At 35.1% G+C, this 27329-nt stretch overlaps 1 protein-coding gene across 3 annotated transcripts in view; it reads right to left on the reverse strand.

Moving 5' to 3' along the window:
- Positions 1 to 3941: 3941 nt before the first annotated feature.
- The window catches only part of LOC132105676 (ankyrin repeat and BTB/POZ domain-containing protein 3-A), a 130974-nt gene continuing 107586 nt past the window's right edge, over positions 3942 to 27329 (reverse strand). For 2 of the 3 annotated variants that reach the window (XM_059510970.1, XM_059510968.1), the window contains 14 exons: positions 23211 to 23363; positions 22245 to 22410; positions 20607 to 20696; positions 18346 to 18447; positions 17603 to 17696; positions 14497 to 14632; positions 12674 to 12897; positions 11509 to 11687; positions 10302 to 10407; positions 9561 to 9663; positions 8484 to 8565; positions 8224 to 8292; positions 7783 to 7896; positions 3942 to 6718 (listed from right to left, as the gene is read on the reverse strand). In XM_059510970.1, coding sequence (XP_059366953.1) covers positions 6497 to 6718; positions 7783 to 7896; positions 8224 to 8292; positions 8484 to 8565; positions 9561 to 9663; positions 10302 to 10407; positions 11509 to 11687; positions 12674 to 12897; positions 14497 to 14632; positions 17603 to 17696; positions 18346 to 18447; positions 20607 to 20696; positions 22245 to 22410; positions 23211 to 23363 — 1840 coding nt within the window. In that variant the 3' untranslated portion in view covers positions 3942 to 6496. The remainder of the gene's footprint in view (positions 6719 to 7782; positions 7897 to 8223; positions 8293 to 8483; positions 8566 to 9560; positions 9664 to 10301; positions 10408 to 11508; positions 11688 to 12673; positions 12898 to 14496; positions 14633 to 17602; positions 17697 to 18345; positions 18448 to 20606; positions 20697 to 22244; positions 22411 to 23210; positions 23364 to 27329) is intronic. The other variant, XM_059510969.1, reaches the window with a different exon arrangement.

Below are 27329 nucleotides of genomic sequence, written 5' to 3' on the forward strand. Positions count from 1 at the left end.
ATATATATATATATATATATATATATATATATATATATATATATATACATATATAAACTCAGTCTCTTTTCCCACAACTGAAATGGAGAACTGAACATAACTGTATATATAATGTGTTACATAGAAATGTAGAAAACGTATCTGCTCAGATTGCAACATTGTTTCAGCCCAGATCTGGCCCACATCTGACACTTGGGTGGACCGCTCCTGTTTGCCAGATCTGGGCCGGATCTGAGCTGAAACATTCGTTTAACATCTCTACATGCAATACATCCAATTTTGTTTTCATTTATGTACAGCCATGGGGAGTATTGTTTCCTCCATATTTCTAACTGATTTCTCCAGGTATCAACTTCCTTGGAGAAGCTGCTGAATTGCTCTGAGTTTTTGTTTTTGTTGAGCCGTTCAGAGCTGTTGGTGGGAGTTAGCTGTTCTGAGCTGTTGCTGACCTGCTCTTCGCTTTCGTTGATCTGTGCTGAGCTGCTGTTATCACTGCATTTGCCCTCTTCTGAGATCTTGTCGCAGCTAACCTGTGCTGAGCTCCTGCCACTGGCCTCTGCTGAACTGGAATGGACTGTGCTTGCCTTAGTGGAGGTCCTCTTTACCTGCACACTAATGCCATGTTTTGGTTTCAATATTTTTTTTAAATAAATACACATAATGAAATGAAATATACACTACCGTTCAGAAGTTGAGATCGATAAGATTTTTAAAATGTTTTAAAAAGAAGTCTCTTCTGCTCAAAGCTGCATTTATTTGATAAAAAGTAATATTGTGAAATATTGTGACTGTTTTCTATGTGAATATATAGTAAAGTGTAATTTATATCTTGTGATCAAAGCTGAATTTTCAGCATCATTACTCCAGTCTTCAGTGTCACATGATCCTTCAGAAATCACTCTAATATGAGGATTTGATGATCAACAAACAGTTATGATTATTAATGTTGGAAACAGTTCATATTTGTGTGGAAATCAAATCAAGTATATTTGTATAGCGCTTTTCACAATACAGATTGTATCAAAGCAGCTTCACAGTATTAAATTAAAATAAAATAATACAACAAGGTTTGTTTCTAGTGGAATTTATTGATTGATAGAATAAAATTAAATATCCCCAAAATATTCCCAACTGAGCAAGCCAAAACCGTCATACATTTTATTTTTCAGGATTTTTTGATGAATAGAAAGTTCAAAAGAACAGCATTTATTTGAAACAGAATCTTCTGTTACATTATACATGTCTTTACTGTCACTTTTGATCAATTAAATGCAACCGTACTGAATAAAAGTATTAATTTCTTTCCCAACATTTTTTTATAAATTCTAACCACAAGCTTTTGAATGGTAGTGTATAATGCTACAAAAGTTTATATTTCAGATAAACTTTCTATTCATCAAACTACATTTTTTTTTTTAAAATACTGTAAATAACGGTTTTCAACATTGATATTAATCATAAATGTTTGTTGAGCATCAAATCATCATATTAGAAGGATTTCTGAAGGATCATGTGATGAACACTTGGAGTAACGATGGTGAAAATTCAGCTTTGATCACAGAAATAAATTATATTTTATTGTATTATTATTTTACATTGTAATAATATTTCATAATATTACTGTTTTTACTGTATTTTGGATCAAATCAATGCAGGCTTAGTGAACAGAAGAGACTCTTGAACTTTTGAATAGTGTACATCCAACAGAATGATTCTAGCTTTATTTACCAATGTAGTATTTACCCTAAAAACAACTGGATGATTGATGTGACAATGTGATAATGTTTGTTCCAAAAGACTTGATTAAATGCATGAAACTTGTTTATTATAAATTGTGGCAAAACATGCTGTCAGCCTGTGTGTTGGTTGGGATTTTTCTACTATTTCAGCACATACGATTTTTAAATAGTTACGTCCAGTAGGTGGCGATAAAGCACTGTCATAAGTGAGTGAGTCAGCAGACTATTCAACCATTTCAGTGAAAAAGGCTGCTTTATTCATAAACAAACAATACTATGGCAATCAAAATAAATCATTGCTATTTCAAGAGTAATTCCCAAAACTTTGCCGTGTTTATACAGCCTTTGGTCCTAGCAGCATGAAAAACAAGTCATATACAAATAAATACAAATTCTGAATGGATATTAGAAAGCATAGAAAGCGCACAACGAGCGCTCCCTTTATAATTACTAAAAATCTGTTATCCATCTTCATCGAGATCTCTAGCACTAGCACTCCTGTAGAACCAGGACTGTTAATTATGAAAAAAATAGTAACGTAAGCCTAAATGTTTCCAATATATGCTAGGAATATAAAAGCCCCGACATGGAGTGGATAACTGTTAGATATAAAGTAGAAAGATATATAGCGAGAGACAATTACCCCTCAAAAAAGTCAGTAAGAAGCTTTCTCTTCCCGACTGCGAGTGGAGGTTTATTTTTCTCCATATTTTAAAAGCTAAAATTAGCTTCACCGGAGCGGCGCCAAACAAACAGTCCTGTCGACGATGTCATGCGCGCGCACAGCGCTCTTTAGGCGGGACGTTTACATTTTAAAGAGACATGACAACTAGCCTATAAACACACTTAAAATAAATTATTGTAAATAATCAATTCACGATATTTACTGTATCCTTTGCATGCATTTATTTTGATTTGTCATTATTATTTTTACTAAAATAAAAATATCCGAGGGACCCCCCTAATTCTATTTTTTACTTCTTATGGGGGTCCCTAATACCTTATGGGGGGTCCCGGATCCCCCCAGCCCCCCCTCAATTCGAGCACTGATTGTAAGGTTTACAGAAAGACACTTAATAAGTGACAGATTGAAATTTTTTTGATAATATCTTTTCAAATATATGAAATCTTTGGTAATATTCCAAATAAGGAAATCATTAATGCAGCTAAAGTTAAATTAGAGAAACGTGAATGATTAGATCACCTCGCATCTATGGTGCTATCCATCTCTTTGTCCACTAGAGGGCCACAATGTTCAGCTGTTGAAATGAAGCCTTGTGTTAAGTGCAGTAACAGCTGAAAGAACACAGTGGTGGATGAAGTACACACATCAGTAAAGCTGCTTGGGTTAAGGTAAAGATACCCTGATGAAATACTGCAGGAAAATAAAAGACCTGCTTCTTAAAATGATTTAGATTTGAACTAGACCATTACAACTCAAAGTTGTAATGATGTGGTGTTGTGGTGATGTAAAGTTATATTGTAAATCGGTCAACAACTGAAACACATATACCATTAAAGGGATAGTTCACACACACGCACACACACACACGCGCGCGCGCGCACACACACACACACACACACACACAAATTCTGTCATCATTTACTCACCCTCATGTCGTTCCAAACCTTTCTGGGTTTCTTTCTTATGTTGAACATAAAATAAGATATTTTTAAGATTGCTGGCAATCTAAAACGTAATGCTTGATTAAACTCACCGAATTGAATTATTATTGCTACCTATTCTGTAGTTTAAATCCAAATGGTTCTGATTCCGGCAAATTCGTGCTAATATTTTAATTAGACTTTTCTGTGTGAATAAGCCATTTTATAGCATAGGCCTATATTGAATATAAAACATAACACAGAACTGATTTACAATACAGAAACTCCTTTGTTTAATAAAATGAATTGAATACTAAATTCTCCAGTAGGTGGTGCCATTTAGCAAGTTTAATGATTTATTTTCTTTGATTCCATTGAATTAACATCTGGAAACTCTTTAAAAACCATTACCATTTTCTGACACAATTCCATTTGGGTATTTAACCTGTAAACTCAAGAATCACCTAAATAAATCGACCAAAATTACTTATCAATCTTACCAACCGCCTTTACGTGTTGAGGAAACGTATACAGTACAATTTCATCCACAAGCTCTGTTGAACACACTCGAGGTAATCAATCAATCAAGACTCGACAGTTTATCACAGAAATTTAATGACGACCCAACACAGTGGTCAATCCTGGTCATTTCTATTGACTGTACACAGATGCATGTCATTAAACAACTGTACTGTAGCACAAGTGTAACATTCTTGTTTTTTCGATTGTTAAAGTCAACCACATCCCTTATATTTACACCATGTTCTATAGATTTTTTTTCTCTATATATCTTTTGTACAATGTACAATGTTTCAATCAGGTGAAATAATAATAGCAAACAAATTCTGTTAGACTCTGATCCAGCCAAAGCATGCAGGTTTTTGTCGAATAGACATGTCAAAAGGTGTGCATTAGTGGAAAGTTAAAGCATGTTGAACAGCCTTAAAGCATAAAAAGCTGAAGCCAAGAAACACAGAGGCAGAGCAAGTCTCTTTTTTTATGCGAGGAGGTGTACAGCTTTTACAAACACTTCATGACATTGGCCTCTGCTTTACATTTGGCTACATGGAGAAGCATCCATGCTAAGCACAAGTAATAGGTCAGACGGGAAAACTAACCTTGCATGGACATATTTGTGCCAAGTATTGCTTTTACAAATCCAGTTTTGTGAACACAAATGGCGGGGTTTACTGAAGACATTGCAAATAAGCAAGTCTGATCTTTTAAAATTACACGAAGATGATTTATTATCCTTGTCAGTTTTTGTGTTAGCTTATCAAAGTAATGGCTTTTTGCAAATGCAAGGACACAGATACAGTTACATTATGACTTATTATCTCTGTTACACAAAATAGCAGACAGGGATTTCACAATAAATGTACTCCGTAAGAAAATAAAGTAACTATGCTAAGTTTCTTTAAAATAAATGTATCTTCACAGTTTTAAATTATTTGCATCATGATATTGTTATTCCATAGTCAGCTACATATCAATAAACTATGTATTTCAATGGGTAAATTTAGTAATAATCCAACCTTTCATGTTACATGAGGATGTTCATAACCAAGTTATTCCATTGCCGTACATGAAATAGAAATCATACAACACGCCTCTAATCAAAACAGGACTCTTGGACAGTTCTTTACCAGCATGTGTAAGATGCATACCAATATTATCCAATATCTATAGCTCATGTGTGCTAATAAATGGAGTATTTGGTTGAAATTCTACTGTCATCATCTTTGGATGAAATGCCTTATATACTTCTAAAATCTGTTACTTTGGGTTCAGCCGGGCAAACAAAATCTTCTGCTGGTAACACCATGTGTCCAGTACAGTCTCAAACTTACCAACATCCTGAAGGGGTTACAGACGAACACGGGAAGAAGCAGAACATGCACACTTAAAACAGCTTGTTTTGAGCTGGCTTCACATTTTTCACATTGAACGAAAGCAGTGCAGCAGGTGAAGACCGGGAATATGTACATCGGGTCACGAAGGTGGCGACCAGTGCAATGGGATCTCTCAGAACGCAGGATTTTGACAGACTCGCAAGCAACGACAGTAGAGTCCTGCACAAAGGGCGTAAATCTGCATCCACAATAAGGAAAATTTGTGGTTTTGTATTTTACAGAAGTTCCAGACACGATCCATGCAGATTATTTGACAGATCGTTGATTAAGCGACCTCAAGGCAAGGATGAACTTCTTAGTTTGAAGTGTACTAAGCACAGTGGTAGATTAGAGGGGTTTTAAAACGTGTGGGTTGAAACAGATAGCTCAGAACTAATGCACTGGTGGACACAATTAACTTTTGAGTGAGACGTAAAACTAAAAGCAACAAGTTAAGTCTACCATTGGTTGGATCATTTGTGTTGGATCAGTCTACAAATGACTGAAGGTAGCAAATCTCTATTCCTTAAAACCGCAAGCGTTAAACACAAGTGCTAGGATTTCAAAAGCTGGCATATTATTCTTCAGTGACACAAATACCAAAAGTTGTAGTTGGATGTGAGTAGGAAGTATACAAAACACCTCCTTTGTAAAACTCTACACCTAGTGGATGTTATTGTCCAGCTCGAACACAAATGGCTGCATGGGGAAACTTGATGGCAGCATCACTTAACTTAACATGCATTGTTTGCTTAGCATTAAGTGTCACTTGGAGGGAATGTTACACAAATTTAAGGTTCAGAAGGCAGGCTAACAATATTACATCAATTGGAGAGTTATATATACTTGTGTGTGTTACTAAAACTGTCCTCGGCAGTTAGCATGACAGTCGTTCCACCTAAAACTGAACCCGATCCATCTGAATGCATTGCCGAGGCAGTAATGACATCAGGAGCCACGGTTTCCCTGGGCACTAACATTGGTTGGGAGTCATAATGTTTTCATTGCAATATTTTCACCACGTAAACGTAGCCCTTGGAATGGTACGAGTTCAGCAGGCTGACGTCTCTGCAACATGGTGGAGGTGTGAGCCTGTGGAGTGAAATGCAGTCTCTCGGTCTTGCCTACAGTACATCCCGTCAGGAAGGTGCTGGTTATGACGGCGGTGATGTTTGAAATGTCTCCAACCGGTTGGCACACAATAATGGAGCTCTCGATGAAAGCCAGCATGGAGCAGTTGGTGTGAGTTAGGGGAAAGCGTCAGACGATGGAGCCCTTGGAAGTGGAGAGATGGATGGAGCGGATCCGCAGGGCCAGGGTTCTCTCGAGGTCGTGGAGGACGTCGTAGGACGGGCCTGGACCGGGGCTCTCCGCGGGAACCTCAAACAGTAGCTGCTTGAAGTTCTCCAGCTCGATCAGGAGCACCATGTTCTTTAGGAAGTAGCCCTCAATGAAGGCTGCCAACTCCAGAGCCCCCAGGAACTGAGGACGTGCGAAACATAATGTTAGACTTAGCATTCCTCACAGAGATTTGAGCACTACTCTTAATTTATGTTAATGATAAGATTTGTTTTTGTTTTTCTCGATTAAATTGTATTTAATCCTCAATTATGAAGCCCTGCAAAGGTATCCAGTATCCAGATGTACACAATAAAAAACCATGCAGTTCTGTAACATTATGCACCTCACACAGAAAGGTTTAGTTTGCATCTAAGGGAAATGGTTAGAAATATTGGTGCACACATACTTATACACTTTCCTTTTTTGTAGTTTATTTCTAAAGACTAAAGACCAGCCGAGCAAATGAAGCTGGTGACATTTGCACAGATTGTCAATTAATTAATAATTCTTGTTGGTGTGCTGTATTAGTTTTATGAATGTTATTAACCTCATGAATATGCAAATATGAATGTTAATCCAGGGTTTTACAAATATACAGTGTGCAATGTCCAAACCTGACTACACAGATAAAATGACTAATCTAGGGAAATGTATAAACAAGACAAAACATGGAGCAAGATAATAAAGGATTATGTTTGGCAACTGGCTAAACTGCAAAAATAATAAATGAATGATTAAATATCCAATTTACATAAGTCATTTTCCCTATTGAGTCTGTGATTTTTTTTTTTTTTTTGCATATTGTAATAAGAATTATACATATTACTATATGTATAACATATATTTAGATAAATATTAGATCATATAAAATATTTGCATATTATCAACAATAATCAAATTATATAGTATTACTATTAATGAAAAGAAAGCATACATAAATATATAGTGCACAAAATAAATAATATATTATTGTAAATTATTATTAAATTAAAAATATATACTTTATTAAAAAGAATAAGCTAATAGATAAATGTAGATATAAATAATAACAACATGAATATACAAACAAGAATTATTTAATAAAAGAAAGAAATAAAAGAAGAAAAAGTATACTGCACAAAATAAATAAATGATTGAATGGGGAAATTTGTAAGTATGAAAATTCTAATAGAACAGAACGGTCATGAATGAATGGTTCAGAGTACCTTGGCATGTTTGTAAATGTCCACGCAGGTGTCTGTTGTGATGTTCTTGGAGCAGATGATTTCACAGTGTCTTTGGAGAGCTTCAAGTTGGAAGAACTTGGCTGCAGACAGGAGCTTTGAAGCAGAGGGACCCACAATGAGGCAAACTCATCGAGCTTTCAGGTTCATCACAAGCAAGAGCAATCACTTAATACAATTGGAAATACATAAGCATTTATCACAATTTCTGCTGCAGTCTTACGTGTAAGACTCCACCTGTTTTTATTTGTATATTTTTCTAAAGTGTTTTCCATGAGAAATCTTCCCCATGTTATCAGAACGTAAACTCATTCATTCGTCACATTCAACATCCTTTCAAGCCATCAGTCATTAAGTCATCATTAGTGTGTGGGTGGGAAAAAAATTGTCATAAATGAGGAAAGAGAAGGGAATATTTAATACCTCCATAACTTCAGTGTTCCTGATGTGCAGTGACTCAGTGCCGCCACAGTAGAGGTACTGCATGACCAGCTGAAACAAAACAAAACCTTCTGAGAAACATTATAAGACAGACGAGACGAGCTAAGCACTAGTCACAAATGCACAGGCACATTTTGTCATTAAGCTGAATTGTGCTGACAGAGGTAGGAATTAGGCTAGCGTAGTTTGACTGTAATACCGACATGTGTTTGAGTGGGATTTATGAGTCAGTAGATTCCAACCTGAAAAATGTTGTACTTGACATGACTGATCTCGATGCACGTGTTCTCAGCCGCTGGTCTGTTAGAGAGCAGAGACTTAAACCTGGAGGCCAGAAAGACATGAAGAGAAATATGAACATCCTTTAAAAGCGGTATTATTACTAAATCAAGTATTCAAAGAGCGCAGTAAAGATATAATATGTAAGATATGTAGGTGTACTGAAAGCCATGCAGTGGTGGAGGAATGAGTTCTAGAGTGGAACGAGTGGGAGGTCGATGAGCAGGCTGTGATGTCATGAATATGATAATGAACTCATGAATATGAATAAGCTCATTCTGACATTACCCTCCTAGACCATCCAGACACTTTGCATGAATTCATATTCTTGTAGAACTTGCAGATTAAAAAGGTCTGCTCAGATATTTTTTGATGAAATTGTATTATTTAAATGTTATCTTGAGATGGAGTAGAGCCTATTTACAAGATAGAAAAAAATACCAATTTAAATTATATGTGTGTGTGTGTGTGTGTGTGTGTGTGTATGCTTTCTTTCTCTATATATACAATTTAAATATTAACTGAAATTATTTTCAGATGGCAATTTAACATCTACATAGATAGATAGATAATGTATAATGATTTAAATTAAATTAATAGTTTATTAAAGATAGATATTCATATAGATACATTTAGATTTAAACTGAATTTATAATTTCTAATAATCTTGAGATGGCAAAATTGAAATATGCAAAAGTAATCCGGCTATACACACACACAAACACAAAAACTGAGTTTAATATCTGTCATATACATATAATTTCTTATTTAATCTGTCAACTTAAATTGCCTATTTCTTTTCATAAAAATAAAGTTCTCTCTTCTGAATTCCTTGAGATTTGTGAGAATTTCATTCCATTCAATTAATGAGCACACATGCTGCTGTTTAAAATATCAGGAGCTAAAACTACTGTGAACTATAGTTTAAAATAAAAAAAGTGCCTCTAATGTGGGCTGGCTATTATGAAATCTGTGCTAAAAATGACTCCCAAGTTCAGGCGCCCCTGCTGTGTAACAAACTCCACAATATGAAGACATACCTTGGTGAGGCAGTAAAGAGCAACACTTTATGGGCATAAAAGGGCTTTCCTTCCACTAGAAACGTCACGTCAGACATCTCTTTATTATTGAGAAAGTGTGGATCTGTAGGAAGCAACAAATCAAATGATGAAGTCTCCACGTCGGAAATGCAATATTACACAACAGTGATTACACAAGCTTCTTCATTATTCAGTAACACCATGACAGACTGTCATCGACACATTACAAGAAAGAGCATGAAATATTTCTGTTTTATAATTGCCATAGCTTAACCAAAATATAGATGGCACTAGTGTTCCTCCAAAACAGATTTTTGAACAAAAATAAATATTTTTTAATTGTATTTTCGTGTCTCCTAAGAGAAACATCCTTGTGTGCTCTAAAACTGTAGTTTAAATGGATTTAACAAGTGCACTTCACCAATTAATTCAGATAAATGTGAATCCTTGTGCAGCACAAGCTGATTTGGCCTTTTATGTTGAACTGAATTGAACTCTATTTTTCATTATCAGAGCAAAAATAGACCAAATTACTGGCCATATTGTGTCTAAAAAGTAAGTTTTGCTATTTAACTTCTTGCTCATAAAACTGTTATGCACAAGCAGTTTTGCTGATATACTGAACTGAGGTTCTTGCTTGTTTGAAATTATTCAGTTATTGATATAGTATGTAGAGGCAGGGCAGATCTGGAGTCACTTTTGAAGATGAACTCAACAAGGGGCTGCAACTGACATACTCACCCAAACGAGACGTTTGCTTCTTTTTGATCTCGGTGAGTTTGGGGATTGGGAAAGGCCCGTAGCACTGGGTAAAGATGACTGACAGCTGCTGGCTGATCACCTCGTTCTGCAGAGCACACAAACACACACACTGTAGTTAGACCTTGAATTCTGTTTTCTAAAAGTAAAATGCATACAAGCCTGCAGTAATACTAACATGGCACTTATGATGAGCTCTGTGATTAGAGGATTTATCACGTTTATTACTGAGAAAGCTGGAACTGGTGTGGCTGACGTTGATTGCCTGTTCGCTCTGAGTCAGGGACTGACACGCAGTGATAACAATAATGCAGAGACTTATGAGGGACATTAAATTCTGAAGTGCCAGTAATTGGTAATATGACAGCAAAACTATGCCATAATATCAGACAGACTAAAACACACGCTGCTTAGCCAAAAGCCTCAATCAGTAAATAAGATACAAATTGAAGGTATAAATTACATTTGTGTATAATTTACATACGGTAAAATAAAACAAAATAAAATAATAATATATGAAAACATTAGATGGGTAGAAGAAAGTATTTTAACATATTTCTTTAATATAATTTAATATATAGATTTTGTCAAAAAGTGTAATGCAGTGGCATTTTTAAACATGTTTTAGTGTGACTATCTGTAAAAAAATAAGATAAAATAAAATAAAACTACAATTAGAAAAGCTGCCTTTGGTACATGAAATAAAGTACCAAAATTACTAAAACTAAAACTGAAATAAAACAAAGCTAAATAGAAACATGTTTGGGTGAGACTATCTGTTTTATTAAATGAAATGAAATGAAATTAAAAAAATAAAATTTGTTTAAAATTACTAATTTTAAACTATAGTAAGAAAAGTTCCCTTCACTACATGAAATTAAGTATCAAAATTACTGAAATAAAATAAAACTAAATAGAAATATATAAAAGATAATAATAAAACACAAAAACATAACTAAAATGAAACTGAAAAAATAAAAATAAAAGCTAATACAAAACATTATTAAATACTATAACCGTATATAAATAGTACTAAAATAAAACTAATGTCAGAAACAGGGGTGTGTAGTTCACACTTGAACAGAAACAAACAGCTGCTTGCACAGGTGGCTAAAAATCTATAAATGTCTCCTGATATGATCAGGAAGTAAAATAAAAGTCAGACTGTAATAAAGCCCAGAGAATGGACCTTGCTGGCTCGAAGGATCTGGAACATGAGAGGCAGTCCGTGCGTGAGGAGCTCCTCTGTGTACTCGTCTTCTTTAATGCAGCTGAAGTCCTTCAGCAGGCCTTGGATCAGCGGCCGCCGCTGCTGCACGAAGCACGTTCGCAGGGACTCCAGCCATGTGTGCAGGGTCCAGGGTACACCTGCATATGGAACCAATGTCTCAGTTAATGTATGTAATGTACATCAACATACACCAAATATAAAGGCTGCCCCATCCATCAATCTGTCAATCTTCTGTAAGGAGAACATGTGTTCCATATTGCAGCTACATTAAAAGTCTAGGGTCGGTATGACTTTTTCATGCTTTTAAAAGAACACAGTAAAAAAAAAATCAGTAACAGTAATATTGTGGAAAAACAACTGCAATTTAAAAAAACTGTTTTCTATTTTAAAATGTAATTTATTCCTGTGATGACAAAAATGAATCCTCAGCATCATTACTCCAATCTCCAGTGTCACATGATTCTTCAGAAATCATTCTAATATGCTGATTTACTGCTTATTTCTGATTGATATCAATCTTGAAAACAGTTGTGCTGGTTAATAGTTTCGTGAAAATGCTAAAATAATAAGAAATAATAATAATTCTTAGTAAAAAGTTAAAAAAATCTGCATTTATTTAAAATAGAAACCTTCTGTAACATTATAAATGTCTTTACTGTCACTTTTAAATAATTTAATGCATACAAAAAAATAAATAAATTCTTACTGACCCCAAACTTTTGAATGTAAGTGTAAATAGTTTAAGTAGATAAATATGGTGCATAGGGATTTCTTCACAGAAAACAAAGCAAAATAAACAAAAGATACTCATGTCATGCTAGCTACTAAGGGCCTCAAACATCTTTCAAAGAGTGTCTTTCAAAGATTTGATGCCACTAACCTGGTAAACTTTGGCAAGTGATTAGTTCAACCTCAAAAATGTGCCATCATGAGTATTAATCACAATGGACTGATAAAGAACGGGCTTTGTGCGCTTCTGCAGGAAGTGGAAAATTTAACTAGTGCTTGTCATTTTTATGTGCAATATGCATCAGATGGCGTCTGAGGCTGAGACTAATCACTGCATGACAGAAGTGAGCCAGGCGGTTGATGTCTGTGGTAGTCGTGCAGTGTTTTTACTAACCCAGGCTGCGGATGTCTATGGTAATGTCCACATGGCCGTGCTCGGCACTGTGGTACATGGCCTCGCGAAGGGCCCTTAGTTTGGCCTTGCCTGTCCGGAGGGTGGCTTCGTTCTGTGGCGCTCTCCTCTCTACGGTCTCGGAGCCCTCGGCTAGGATCTCCTCCAGAGACAGCACGTCCCCCTTGTCCTTTTCCACCTGGGACAGAAGCTTCCGGAACACGTTCCTGCAGGAGCAAGTGCATGTTACAAACTCACTCAGGTATTCATACTCATTAAGAGAATAGTTCAATCAAAATTATATCAAGTGTTTCCCAAACCAGCTGTTACGTTTAGATTTGTTTTTAAATAAGCACCACCTTTCGAATGTTTGGAATTAGTAAAATTAAATGATATATTTATTTTCAGCAAGAATGAATTAAAATGACAAAGTGACAGTACAACCATTTAAAATGTAACAAAAGATTTATATTTCAAATAAATGCTGTTCTTTTGAACATTCTATTCATTAAAAAAAATTGTTTTCCAAAAAAAATAAAATAAATTCTACCATATTAATATTTTTAAAATTACAAATATTAAAACTGTTTTCAACATAATAACAAATGTTCCTTGAGCACCAAAATTATTAGCATATTAAAATTGTTAATATAAAAATAATAACAAATAAATAAAATAAAATAAAATAGTGTGGAAAGAAGTGTTATTTTATGTCAATTAAAAAAAATTATAATAATAAAACTAAATTTATAAAATAAATGTAGTGTGAAAAAAAGTCTGTTATTTGTCAATCCAGTGTTTATACACAGAAAAATTTAAAAAGTGTGGAAATCTCAATAAATCATAGTGCTGTCAATAAATGAAAAATAAATCAAACGAAATGAATGCAAATATATAAATAAATAAATGAATTGTGGAAAATGTATGTTATTTTAGAAAAGGAGTAAATTTCACATGACTGAGTAAATAATTTTCATTTTTGTGTGAATTACCTCTTTAAGAAGAGCTTGACTGAAGGCTGTTTTTTTTAAAAAGTGTCATAATTTGACTGTTTCATACAGATGACTTGCATCACTTATATAATCAGTGGAATTGATGAGAAAAGAGAGTTCTATGAAACATCTATGAAAAACTTTGAGTGTTCTTTGTTTATGACTTCCATCTATCAATGCATTCCAACACGCTTTGCCGCATTTTTCAGGATTTTATGTCTTTGTAAACTCATACACCTTCCTAAAAGTAGCAGCGCTCTGCAACTGATCTAATATGCATAAACAACCAATCACAGCGGCATGCACCACTGCAAACATCTCTAAGACTTGAAAGTCAAAGACATCCAGTTTCTGGCTCAGACCTCGCTACGCATCCTATTCTGACGCCCTTTATAACGGATCGCCTTAATTCCGCAGAGGTGGGTGAGTTGGCCGTCAAACACGCTGGATTCTCATTCAGATGTATGCAGTGTGAATTTCAATGAGCTTCCATTATGCAGCTCTGGCCATAGGTGAGAGTGAATGAATGAGCACGCAGTCATCCATACTGTTCAACTGCAGTGCAGAGTGATGGGGTTGGAGTTATGGTAGTAAATTACACACGGTTTTGCGGCCAAATACACCAGCTCAGCTTTTATGCATGCCAATAATAACATCAGGGGTTACAATCTGATTTTCCTCAGTCAGAATGATGCAGAATGACATGGAAATAATGATAAGTGGTGACAAACGGGTCAATGAGCTAATGAAAGCTGGGTTCCCTGTTGTGCTGGTGGTGAATGTGCTGTCAGTTTATACACTTCATATACTGTCGAGTCATTGGGTGTATGTTACCTGTGTCCATGTGATGCTGCCAGGCTGTACGAGTTCATTTCACCCAGCGGACCAGAGGAAATGCCATTACGGTAAGTGGTGCCAATCAAAGGGTCTGCTCCTCTTTCCAAAAGCAGACTGACCAGCTCAAAGTTGCCTGTTAAAATGCAAGACAATATATATTAATTTCATTTGGTTGATGGTTTCATTCAACGCAATGTAGTTAGACACATTGCTGGTTACAACTAGTGGCATATGTAAGTAAAATAAATAAATAAATAAATAAAGTTAATGTAAAAGCAATCTAAAAAAAAAAACCTATATATATATATATATATATATATATATATATATATATATAATGTCAATAAATAAATAAAAATAAATGAAAATTTTAGTAAATCACGTAATCATAGTGTAAGACAATAAAATGTTGTGAAATAATTATTTTATTCAATCATAACCATGTGTTCAACTGATAAAAATAATTTAATAAAGTGTGAAAAATTGGCCTTAAACAGCTCATATAGCATATAAAACCCGAGAATCAAACCCATGATGTTGATGTTGCTTGTTTTACCAGGAAAAAGTATTTATCAGTCAGAATGTCCCCAGATAGATTTGCTAATGTAAATTAGCAGTCTGTCCTGTACACATTCACATCAAGTAATGAGGGAAAAGTGTTTCTACATTAGAAGGAAAACCCGAATGCTGACATTGGGGGTAATTGACCCAGCATACAGCAAATGGGGCGTAATCAATGAGGCCTGATGAGTTTTGGATCCGATGAGGCTCAAACAATCCCATCCATAGCCATTTCTTTTGGGTCACAGGGGAACACAGTCATACGGTTAAACCTGTTTCTAGACATTTTGGGCTTGTGCTCCTTCATTCTCCTCCTCTGCAGGAGATGATAAAATTTTTGTGCACCCCATCCGTTTTTATCACCATGAAGGTGTCCATTACCAGCTGACTGAAACCCGAATTACCCAAGTCTTCAAGAGTTTATTGGCTAAGTGGGGCAGACAGGTAATTTTCGGCATTATGCTGAAATACTGTACACCCAGCAAATGCAAATGAATATCACTCAGGTCAATTCATATTCATAGGACTGCCACAGCCGGGATTATGAAATCTCATTTGGAACTAGTTTCCATACATCATTCCACCATGTGAACTTGTCACATTCACACTGTGGATGTTAAAAAAAAGAAAAGAAAAATAAAGCTGCTGTTGCTAAGGCTCATTAGCAAGTTTGCAAAGGGCTCTTGAGAGCGACGGAGCCCCATCAGTCTCTGAATAATACTATTACAGTTCTTGAACCAGACTGGGGCGCAAAAGTATAATGTCTTCAGTTTGTCAGGTACTGTCTGCAAGGACCATTTTACAGAAATTAGAGGCACAAAAGGAACAGAATGTAACCATTTAAAAATGGGGCCTGGATGTATCGTACAAAATCATCTAAAGCAAGTTAATCTAATGCACAAAAAATATATTCACTCACAATGTCGTCAAAGATTTCACTCACATGAAGTCTTTATAATGTAAATGTAAATGTCACTATAGGGCTGTACTCTCAAAAGTGCCTTATCTAACCCCTAAATAGTGCATATCTTGACCTTAAAGTACTTGGAAATTTTTTTGAAAAGGGTTGTTTTGGACTGTTCACTTTCTCTGTATGGGCTAAAACAGTTGTATTTAAGGTTTACTTTTAACTAATTTAATTTACTATTTAAGGTACTAAAATGCACACTTTAGTGGTGGATAAGGTACAAAGATGTACATTAGAGGGTACTACAGCAAGTAAAGGTACAGTTTTTGTATTCCTTTACCCTGCAAGTCACAAAGATAATTTACAGTGGTTCTATAAAGTATTTGGACACTTAAGCCACAGGATAATGTCACTGCATTAGATATCAAACCATAAATATAAAGTGACATTTTTAACTTAGCTATGTCAAATATATATATATATATATATATGTATATATATATATATATATATATATTTATATATATATATATATATATATATATATATATATATATATATATATATATATATAGTAAACAAATAAAAATGGGGGGTAAAATCTTTTGAACACGATGAAGATAGCCAAATTTTTCTTATTTTGTTGAAATATAATGGACATTTTTTCTATTTAGTTCGGCCCTTCTTAAGCAACAGAAGATACTTGTATGTTTCCCGGAACACAAACTGAGTACAATTTACCTTGATCTTCAAATTCCAAAGGTTTTCACCCCCCAGCTCTTAATGCATCTTGTTTCCTTCTGGAGCATCAGTGAATGTTTGAACCTTTTTTAATAGTTGTGTTTGAGTGCCTCAATTGTCCTCAGTGTGAAAAGATGTACAGTAACTCAAAATCATACAGTCACTGCTGGAAAGGGTTCAAAAATGCAAAGATGCTGGAAAACTGAAGAATCTGCAGGACCTTGAAGATTTTTCTGATGAACAGTTCTCAGTTTAACTGTTCAGAACACACAAGGGACTCATGCACAACCATCACAAAACAGAAAGACAGTCATGGATCATCCAGGTAACCACACCAAGGGTTCCCAAACTTTTGAATGGGGTTTTTTTTAATAATTTCAGCAATTTTTTTGTCTTGTTGACTAAATGTAAACATCTTTTATGTACAATATCTTACTCAGGACAGTACTAAATAAAAAATAACATGCATTTAGTATGATCTCTCTTATTTTTTTTTTAATTATTCACATTTTCACAGATTCTGCAAGGGGTGCCCAAACTTTCGAACCCCACTGTAAATGAAAAATTTGTATTGTAGTCCACCTTAATCATATCAATAAAAAAAAAAAAAAAAAATGAATGAAGTGTAAAGCACTGTTAGTGTAAAAATTAGATAAATTAGATAAATAGAAAAATAAAGAATTAAGACTGTGTGAACTTGATGGGAACTGACTTTAAACAGTACATCCAATAAAATAACTGACTTGAAAACGGTCTTATTATTTAGCTCTATGTTTACAGATACCACTTAATTTGACATTTTGATATTTAATCAATTAAATTAGCAAATTTTCGGTGTGTTTTCTGTGTCCGAACACATTCCCTGTACTGTGCTGATGAGATGTTTCGTGGTACCTGCTGCAGACGCCAGCTGTAGAGGTGTCTCTGTGTAGTTCTCTGTGCCATCTTGAATCGCTCCCTCCACGCTTGCTCGGGCATCCAGCAGAAGCTGCTCAATAATGCGAGAATAACAATCATTACAAAACACATTTCAGAGGATTTAACTTTAATATCACCAAGACATCTGTAAATATAAATGCTGTAATTGCATTAAATTAGCCTGCTCTTTTCATCATCTAGGCCACCTCCAACTAGCAAACATTTTTATGGTAATCTGGTCATAATTTCTTTCACTTTTGATGCTTTAAGTGCACGGTTTTGGTCTGTTTGTCTGGTTCACAAAAGAAAATGGGAAATTATTCCTACAGAAAGAAGGATCTCCTACTGTGGTGGATGTGTGCTTCTGGGAAATTAAGCATCCCAAGAAATATCACCTTGCCTTTCCATTTTCTTGGAGAAGCTAAATAAGTGGGCCTTAGTAGGTCATCGCATTCAACACTTCTAAGATTTATAGTCAAAGGAAGACTTTATTCCACTTATGGGGTAAGAATAGAGAGCACAGTCAATAAACTGGCCTCATTCTTCCTATTCCTATACCAATCTACGTCCTTCCAAGTTCATTTGAACCAGGGCAGCACCATCCAGCCCAAACTAACATTTAACTGTGTCTTCGTGCTATTATTATGATGGTGTCATCATAATAATAACTGAGGAAAGTGCAGAGGTGGAAGGCATCAAATCATTGACAGCAGCACTACCTGCACGACAGGGACGTGTCCGTGTAACACGGCGAATGTAAGTGGAGTCCCCTGCCTGGTGTCAGGATAAACTGAGGGGTGCTTGTGTAGTGATCTGGGCACCTGGGAATCATATAGGTGAAGTTCAGGGAGAGAAAAATTCAGCCATCATATACCAGCACACTGAGCTCCAATTGTGGAATCGCAGGAGTACGAGCAAGAAAAAAAGGGGAAGGAATGAGTGAATGAGTGAGCGGAAAGTTGGATAGATCTCCCGCCGTCTGGCTGTTTTGTTAATTCAAGCAAAGAGAAGAAGAAAGAGCCACTGCTTGTTTTGTTCTCCAAACCCATTCTTTCCAATCAGCCCACGTTAATCTAAAGTTTACTGGAGTTCGCTCTCTTCTGGTTAATCTCCTTTGGACAACTCCTACACGCCCTCATCGCTTTACTCAAAATTCTGACCACGGTTTAGGATCTAGTTCACAGTTTTCACAGCGATAACGAACAGCGAATCATTTGCAGCGAGTTCAAACGCTAGAGGTGTAAGTGAGAAGTGACTCATGTGCAAAGCACCAAAAAAGAAGGCTTGTCTGTGTCTGGCTTTAACGCTTACAGCTGTACTGCATGCAAAACTCAGCTCTCCTGTAATCAGTGGTAAATTATGCAGGCATCTGTTCATGTCTAGGCAAACATGACCTTTTGGAACCCATTTATTCAGGTTAAACAATTGTTTTCACAAGGAAACGTTAGGCAAATAACTGTATATCTGCCCACTTGTTGATACTCTTCTTGTGCTTAAGGCAATTTGTAAAACAAGGTAATATCACTGCATATCCATTTGGTGCTTTGCCTAAGTCAACGACTCCATATAAAAATGTCCTCTAAGGGTCAAACGAGAAATACGACAAAAGATTAAAGAGTACAAGATCACATCATGACATATACAGGAGTGAATTTCACTAAAACGGTCAAGAACTTAAGGTTACACACATTTTTATACACATAAAATTGATATCAATTATTTTTTTTCAATTGCATGAGTAGATATAATACTATTTTAAAATGTGATTTTTTTTACTGAAATTGTCATAAGCATAATGTGAAATATTAAAATGGAACAATTAACCCTAGTAAAAAGGTTATATAATTAAAATACATTTATTTCATACTAAGTATAGTTCAAATCTATTAACATATTTACTTACATATCACTTGAGACTTGCTTATATAAAAATTGTAATTCAACTTTATTTAGAGTACTACTTGTGCACAATGCACATTTCTTATTAGGCCTAAAATGTGTTTTAAGTATACCAGTTTAGTATACAAAAAGTACAACTGCAGGGTATTTTTATTATTAAGTATATAAATATGTAAATGTATTTGTAGTATACTTAGCACAAAGTAAATGTAGTTCAAATACATTTTAGTATTCTATTTTTCTCTAGGTAAAGTACACAGTATTTATTCATTGCGGTGGTATGTTTTATGCTGCCTTTAATATATGCTGCCTTTAATCATTTTCTTAATTACTATAATACAGTTAAAAATAAACTAAATTTGGAACATTAATTAGAATCATCGCATATAGTGAGAATTCTCATCCAGGCATGTTATGGCAATCAGAAAACATAATTAATTGTAATGAAAAAAGGCACAATGCAAAAAAATGTATAAAAAAAATAATAATTTAATAATACTAAAAGACTTCATTATCTTTACGCAATATATAATTTTGTATGGTAAAATAAGACTTGACACATTCTTGATCAATTTTGAGAGATTCACCCCTAAGGCAAATACATGAAACATGTTACTTTAAATATACATGTATGATTTTCACACTAGCAAGACTGAGTAAATGTTATTTTAGCCAGCTGAATCAGTTTTAATCTCCATTTCTGATCATGTTTCATGTTTTCAACCACAGTGCTTCACAATCAGTGTATCTACTTTAGGCAATCAGTGCATCTTCCCACATTTTAGATAAATAGTATTTAAAATACGGCATTTGTACAAATACATTTATTGCAGTGGAAATCAATAGCATATAGCATTTGCTTGTAATCTCATTAAATATTCATGAGATCCATGAGAACCTAAGTAGACACACCGGCATACACATACAACCACTATTTAATTCTACACAAGCTCATGCAAACAGCATCGGGAAGATGACAGGAAGATTAGTTAGTTATTTTTATAGAGACAGGTTAGTTAGATTAATAGAGACAGAGCAACAACATGCTACAAGACAGAAACTTCCACCATTAAATCCTGACCTCACTGTTGATGTCTGCTCCAGCATCCAGCAGCATTTGCACCATGGCCTCGTCCCCACGGACGCATGCGTACATGAGAGGGGTCATGCCCTAAAAAGCAACCAAAAACACTTATCACCTACCTTACATATGCCATAGTATGAGCCCTGTTACTGCAGCTCTAGTTGAGGGCTATTGAGAAAAAACTCTGAACATAACAGTTTCTTAAAACCCTAAAGTGATGAACTGAGTGGAACACTAATCTTTATGGATGGTGCTCAATTAATGCACTTTAAACAGAAAACTATTTATTCTATAGGCCATCAAATCTACTTTAGTGAAACAAACATAAGCATCAGTGCATGAAAGCACAAAGTCAGCATTTAGCCTAGAGCGTTTAACATCTTTGGACAGCATAAACCAGTAGTACCTTTTCAGAGTCATTTTTTGATTATAGTTTAATAAAGTAATAAGGCTCATGTTCCTCTACGTCACTGTGCTTTAACCACAGGGAAATGTGTTTATGCATTCTGCTTCATGTTGTGCCTATAAACTCTCTATAGACACTTTCCTCTATGACTAACTCAAGAGCGTGCAGTTCTGCAAACAGATTTCACCATGAAGAAGGAGATTCATTTGTCAGTTGAGACGTATTTTCCCTCAAGGCTCTTCTTGAAATAATGAGTACCATATTTGCCAGCGTGATTTCCGAGCAACTCTTTCAGAGTAAGATGCAGTTACTCTCAATGATTCCCAGCTGGACTCCAACAATTGACTTTGTCATCACATTCTCTGCGTTTGTCTGGTTTTGCCTGTATGTTAGTTTAATCCACTTTGTCATCGTCGGCACTTCGCTGTCATTTTTTGCATAAACTGGCTGCTGTATTCAAGACAGACTGTGACAATAACACGACCCCATCGCCGGATAGGGATGACACTATTTGATTCATAATACAGAGTGTCACTACTGCTATCCCGTTAGATGCTTCCTACACAGATCAGCTCGGATTTAAAGCGATTTTCCTTATTTAAAGGTCATGCAACCCTTTATTTATTTTCTTAGCTTCTAAATGTCCATGTGGGTCATTTTTCTCCACACATATAATATTATAAGAAAGCCACTAGGGCATTTTTCTTCTTCAAATGACATGCTGCAGAAATGTCATTGATGCTCAAGCATTTAATGGTTTGAGGCAGATAGCATACAGACGAAGGAGCAAACAATGGAAGGCAGATGTGAGAAAAGTCACAGTTTACATTGGCATTTACATCAGGGAGTAATCACAGTGCAAGTGCTGACTAATACTAATCGATGTGTAATTATTTCATGACAATTATTTTGTGGAGCTGCTCATAATTACACTCTGTAATTATGTTGTTGGTGCTGTAATTAATTCTATTCAATTTAAAATGACTAACATGGCTACCATATTACAAAAGGTGTTGTACAAACAGAACTGAAAAAACAACAACAACCAAAAAAAATTTTAGGATCTTTCATCAAAATGCCAGTTTGAAGGACAGCTAATTTTAGCAGTTAGAGATATAGTATTCCTAATCTAAAAATAAATCTACACAGTAAGGTAAAAATCTAGTGAAGTCAGGGCTGAATTTTTTTTGTGGGTGTGTGCATGTGTGTGTAAATATATCAGTGCCCACCTGTTCACTCATACTGTTAATGCCATCTGGCCCGAGAAGGTTGACTGCTTGCTTGACCAGGTCAGTTCGTCCGCAGTTGAGCATCCGGAACCCCAGGTCCTGCAGGAATTTCGCTTCTGTGGATGCAGCATCCAGTTTCCGTGTGGCACAGAAGCAGTCGTCTGCTCTGTTAAATAAAAGATAATATATTACAATATATAATATAATATATAATATAAGCGCCATCTGAAATTTTCTTTTAAAATAAGCATTTTTATCAGGCTCATTTTAGAAGAAAATTTCAGACAGCACTATTTTATTTGCACGTGTGTGTGTGTGTGTGTGTGTGTGTGTGTGTGTGTATGTGTGTACACCTACATATAATTTATAATGTCATTTATATAAATTTGTAATTGACAGTACAATACACTCACATAGAACATTACATCATATAAATACTACTTGAAATACTTTAAAATATAAATACAAATTCTTTATATTAAATGTTACATATGAATTATGAAAATGTATAAAATATTATAAATAAATATTACAACATAATCTTATTATAAAATAATATTAAATAAAAATAAATATAATAATAATAATAATAACAATAATTAGTATAGCCAGCTTTTACTTCTAAAGATTGCTGCCATGGCAAAAGAAACCTTGACATGACATGTTGTTTGTTTGCCAAGACATCCTGAATCTGTGAAGGTAACAGCATGAAAATGACTCCAGAAAATAACTATGACCATGTAAAAAGCCATTAACACAGCACTTCAGAACCTATCACTAGGAAACTAAAGCCACATAGTACGTTAAAGACACTTAATTCATAAGGGATGCAGTATGAGTACATGTTTTGTTTGTACCATCCTTCAGCGAATGACTAACTGTTAATTAAGGCATTCTACGTGCATAGTGAGCATGCCGACTGTGTGTTTGTGCATATATGGAAGAGAGGTTGCATCCCAAACATACTTGAGCTGCCGCGGCTCACAGTCCACCCCAGGTAACAGCAGTCGAGCTGCCTGTCGTACATCATCGCTGTCCACAGAGAAGCTTCGGCGGTGCTCTGTGTGCGCCATGGCCACCCGGATCCACTCCATCAGCGGAGGCAACACCAGAAACGGCCTGCAGAGACAGGAGAGAGAAATATTTACCACATAATTTACATTAAGTTATTGTTTTCATAATTGATTTTTGCCCACAAACTTCATTTCGAGCATTTAAGCACTAAGCCTTCAAATCAAAGGTTTTTAAGATCATAAGAAACTAATTCAGTCCAATGTATTGAATGTATTGTCTGTTAGCATGTCTGTTTCTTCTAATCACCATTGCGATTTCCAATGTTTGAATGGACACATCTGTTTGCGTGCAGCTTTAGGATGCTTTAGAGAAGTAATCAAAAGCTCTCTGGTGGGATTACAGTTGCTACTAATTACCAGCGCTAACATGCATCTAATTAGAGCGGCAGAACATAAAAGACCTGTTGCCATCCTGACAAGTTTTCAGTCAGAAAAATAAAGTTGGAGACTCAAGCTGCTCATTACCAAGAAAACGCTCTCATTACAGATAAACAGATGAATCTGAATGCAAAAATATCATTTAACAGCTGCAAAAGTACTTCTATTTCAATGTGCCAACCACCAGTTTTACATATATAAGTTTCACAATTATTCTCTACAGGGCAAAGGTCGAGGAATATGCGGACGTTGACTCAACTGCAGTCAAGATGACTATGACCATGAAAGTCTTTGTTTGTTGAATAGTTTGCTTCAAGCATTTCCGATCAGCATATCCAGCATTATTGCACTGAAGTTTAACCGAGTTTAGAGTCTTGCAGGGTTGTTGTGGATCAACGTGCTAATAATGCCAACAGCTAAATAATATGACAATATTAGAAACATACACAGTTGTGTGAAATGGCCTCAGTATATGACTTTCAAGTTTGAAAACAAACCAACAATGACTTCACAGCTTTGTCCACCTACACTTGTTTTTGTGTCAAAACTTGTTGCACATACTGTACCCCTCTGTGTGAATAAAGCATGCAGTGTGTGGGACAAAGCATGTATCGGTATTTTCCAAATTAAAAAAAAACGTTTTTGAGTTGTTAGTGCACACACTTGAATGTAAATAAAAAGGAGCAGGCATTTGACCATAGAAATATGCCTTTACAAAGCCTGTTCTAGGGAATAAAGCCGTCAAGCTTCATCTTGAGCCCTCCATCTTCATCTAATTGTGCTTCCTGTGATCTGCATCTAACAGCTAGTTTTGCACAATCCACATTCTTCCTCCCCGGACACCTACCCGCCGCAAGAAAGCCTGCCAGGAATCCAAACTCCGCCAAAACAAACCGCAAACCCTTCTCTGTTTCTCTTCTGCCTGAATAATGTGCTTCTCTACTCCCCTCCCTTCGAAGAAATGTTTGGAGGAAAAGGACGTGGTTCAAATTCCAGTCTGGAGTTTGAAAGTGAAGCCACATCTGCATGGCTGGAAAATGGAGACGTTTTTTTGTTGCACTGTAGATTTCGACAACTTAGTACTGACCAGAGGAAGGGACTTGCCCTATCAAGGGTCTCCTGAAGAATGTTAAAGTCTTCATAAACATTTTGCTAAGATAAATTCCATTGATCTAAGTAAATAATTAGCCTGTCATGGTACTCTGAACTAAGGAGAAATACAATAAAAAGATCACGTCAATCATCTCAGCAGATGTCCCACAAAAACAACACAGACCAGAAAGAAAAAGACCCAATGAATGATAATATTTGTGAATATACCTTTAGAGTTATTATATTTTACAAACACAATATTCATAGTAGTTTTATATGATATTTACATGATAGAACATTTATTATATCTAATTTATTTTATTAAATATTATGTTAATTTATTAGAATATAAAATATTATTTGTCAAGAAGTTATCAAAAGATCATTTATACATACATACATACACCAAAATCATGATATTCATAATGGTTTTATATATTTCTATTATTATATAACAATTACATATAATATTGCATATTATTATAACAAATTCTAATTGTAGTTACATTTCAAATGTATTAGTTGTAAACATTTTTTATTAGTTTCAAATTTATCCATTAGTTTCTAATAATACAGTTTTGTCAAAAAGCTATTTAAATGTATTAAATATAAAGTTCAAATCAATATTAATTTAGTTATTTAGTATCATACATAATACATATATACATATATATATATATATATATATATATATATATATATATATATATATATATATATATATATATATAAATGATAGTAAAGAACTAAAATAATAAACAAATTAATATTCTTTAAATTGTTAAAATGTAGATATTCATAATCGATAAATGACTAAATATTGCTACCACCCAAACTCTCGGTTTAAACTATTTCTCCTTTAAAAAAAAAAAAAAAAAAAAACTGTCTTTAAGATCTAGGAAAATAGTTTTTAGGAAATTTCATGTTAGAAACTATGCAGTACAGTGTGTGGACCACAACAGGCTAAAAATGACACAAGTGTTGACACAAGTGTTCACGTGCCCCTGGCGTATTTTCCTTCTACAGCAGGAAAGTTAAAAGGTTGATGAAATGTCACTGAGCACATCAACAAAAGTCCACTCGACTGAATTCTGAAATCTGAAGCCACAACCCTGAACCTCTCCAGACGCTCCTTCACTCTGATCTCTTGTTTTCTTTCTCCGTCTCTATTCATTACCCATCCACTCATTTTTATTCCTCTCCTCACCTACCATCAATATTTTTCTGTCATTCTCTCATCTTTCACTCTCTTTCTTTCTCTACTCTCTCATTCTTGTGTGAGAGGCCAAGAAAAAAATGAATAAAATGGAGCAGACTGTCTGTCCCTGGGGAAGAAGGCAGCTTGCTCATGCACCTATTCTGTCGAGCATTGCATGGGCGTCCCACAGGGTCCTTGGATGGGGGCTTTTTATCACACATCACACCTGAGTGATGTGGGACAGCCTGGGACGAGTTGTCCTGATGGATACATCAATGTGGAGCGAATGCTGAACATAACTCTCATAACGTTCTCCTTGGCATCCATGTGCACTTATAGTGTAAATGCAGTCTAAAGCAACCCCCACGGTGATTGAAAAACCCTTGGGCATAAATTGACATGCAGAGAAAGGATGCATGCACAAAACAACAGTGCACTAGATGTCATCTGAAGAAAATGTCGCCACCATCATGTATCGGGTCACCGGATGCTGTATAACACTGCCAAGGTGTTTTATGTGAGTGTTTCTTGTTGCTATGCAGTTTTTGAGTGGCTGCAAAAGCCTCTATGATATTCTGGTTATCAGACAAGGGAAGGGTCCGTACCTGAGGAAAAACCATGAGATTTTTCTGCTGTTTTTTCATCTTCCAGGCGAAAAGTGTTGATTTTTTTTCTCCTCTGCTCTGTATTGTTCAGGACTCACTTCAACAAATATCTCTTATGGCTAATATACAAGTAAATAGAGATTTACTTGAAAATATACACACTTTTTAAATTATATTGTACATAATTTCTATTATGTATCATTTGTATCAAATAATAAAATGAAACACATATATCATCATGTAAAATAAATGCTAATTAAATGTATTTATAACATTTGTTCCAGTATATTTTGAGTAAATATGCTAAATTAAATAATCTAATATATATATAGAACTTATATTATATATATAATTTATATTATAAATTATTTATTTATCATTAAATTATAAAGAAGAAATATACACACACATACTTACAAACACACACACACACACACACACACACACACACACACACACACACACACACACACACACACACACACACACACACACACACACACACACACACATATATAAATGGAAAATGTGCATTACCTGTTTACAAAGCTATAGCCTGAATTGTCAAGGAGGGTATGGTTATGATCAAAATAACAGCCAATTTACCAACTTGGATATTGCAAGTAATAATATTAGTGATGATTGCACACCACAAATTAAAACTTAGATTCATGTATCTACACGAACCCTCTGCAACTTCCTGTGCTGCCTTAATTAACTGCATTATTGTTACGTAGCA

The sequence above is a fragment of the Carassius carassius genome, chromosome 26 (genome assembly GCF_963082965.1).
Source record: "Carassius carassius chromosome 26, fCarCar2.1, whole genome shotgun sequence".
Classification (NCBI taxonomy): Eukaryota; Metazoa; Chordata; class Actinopteri; order Cypriniformes; family Cyprinidae; genus Carassius; species Carassius carassius.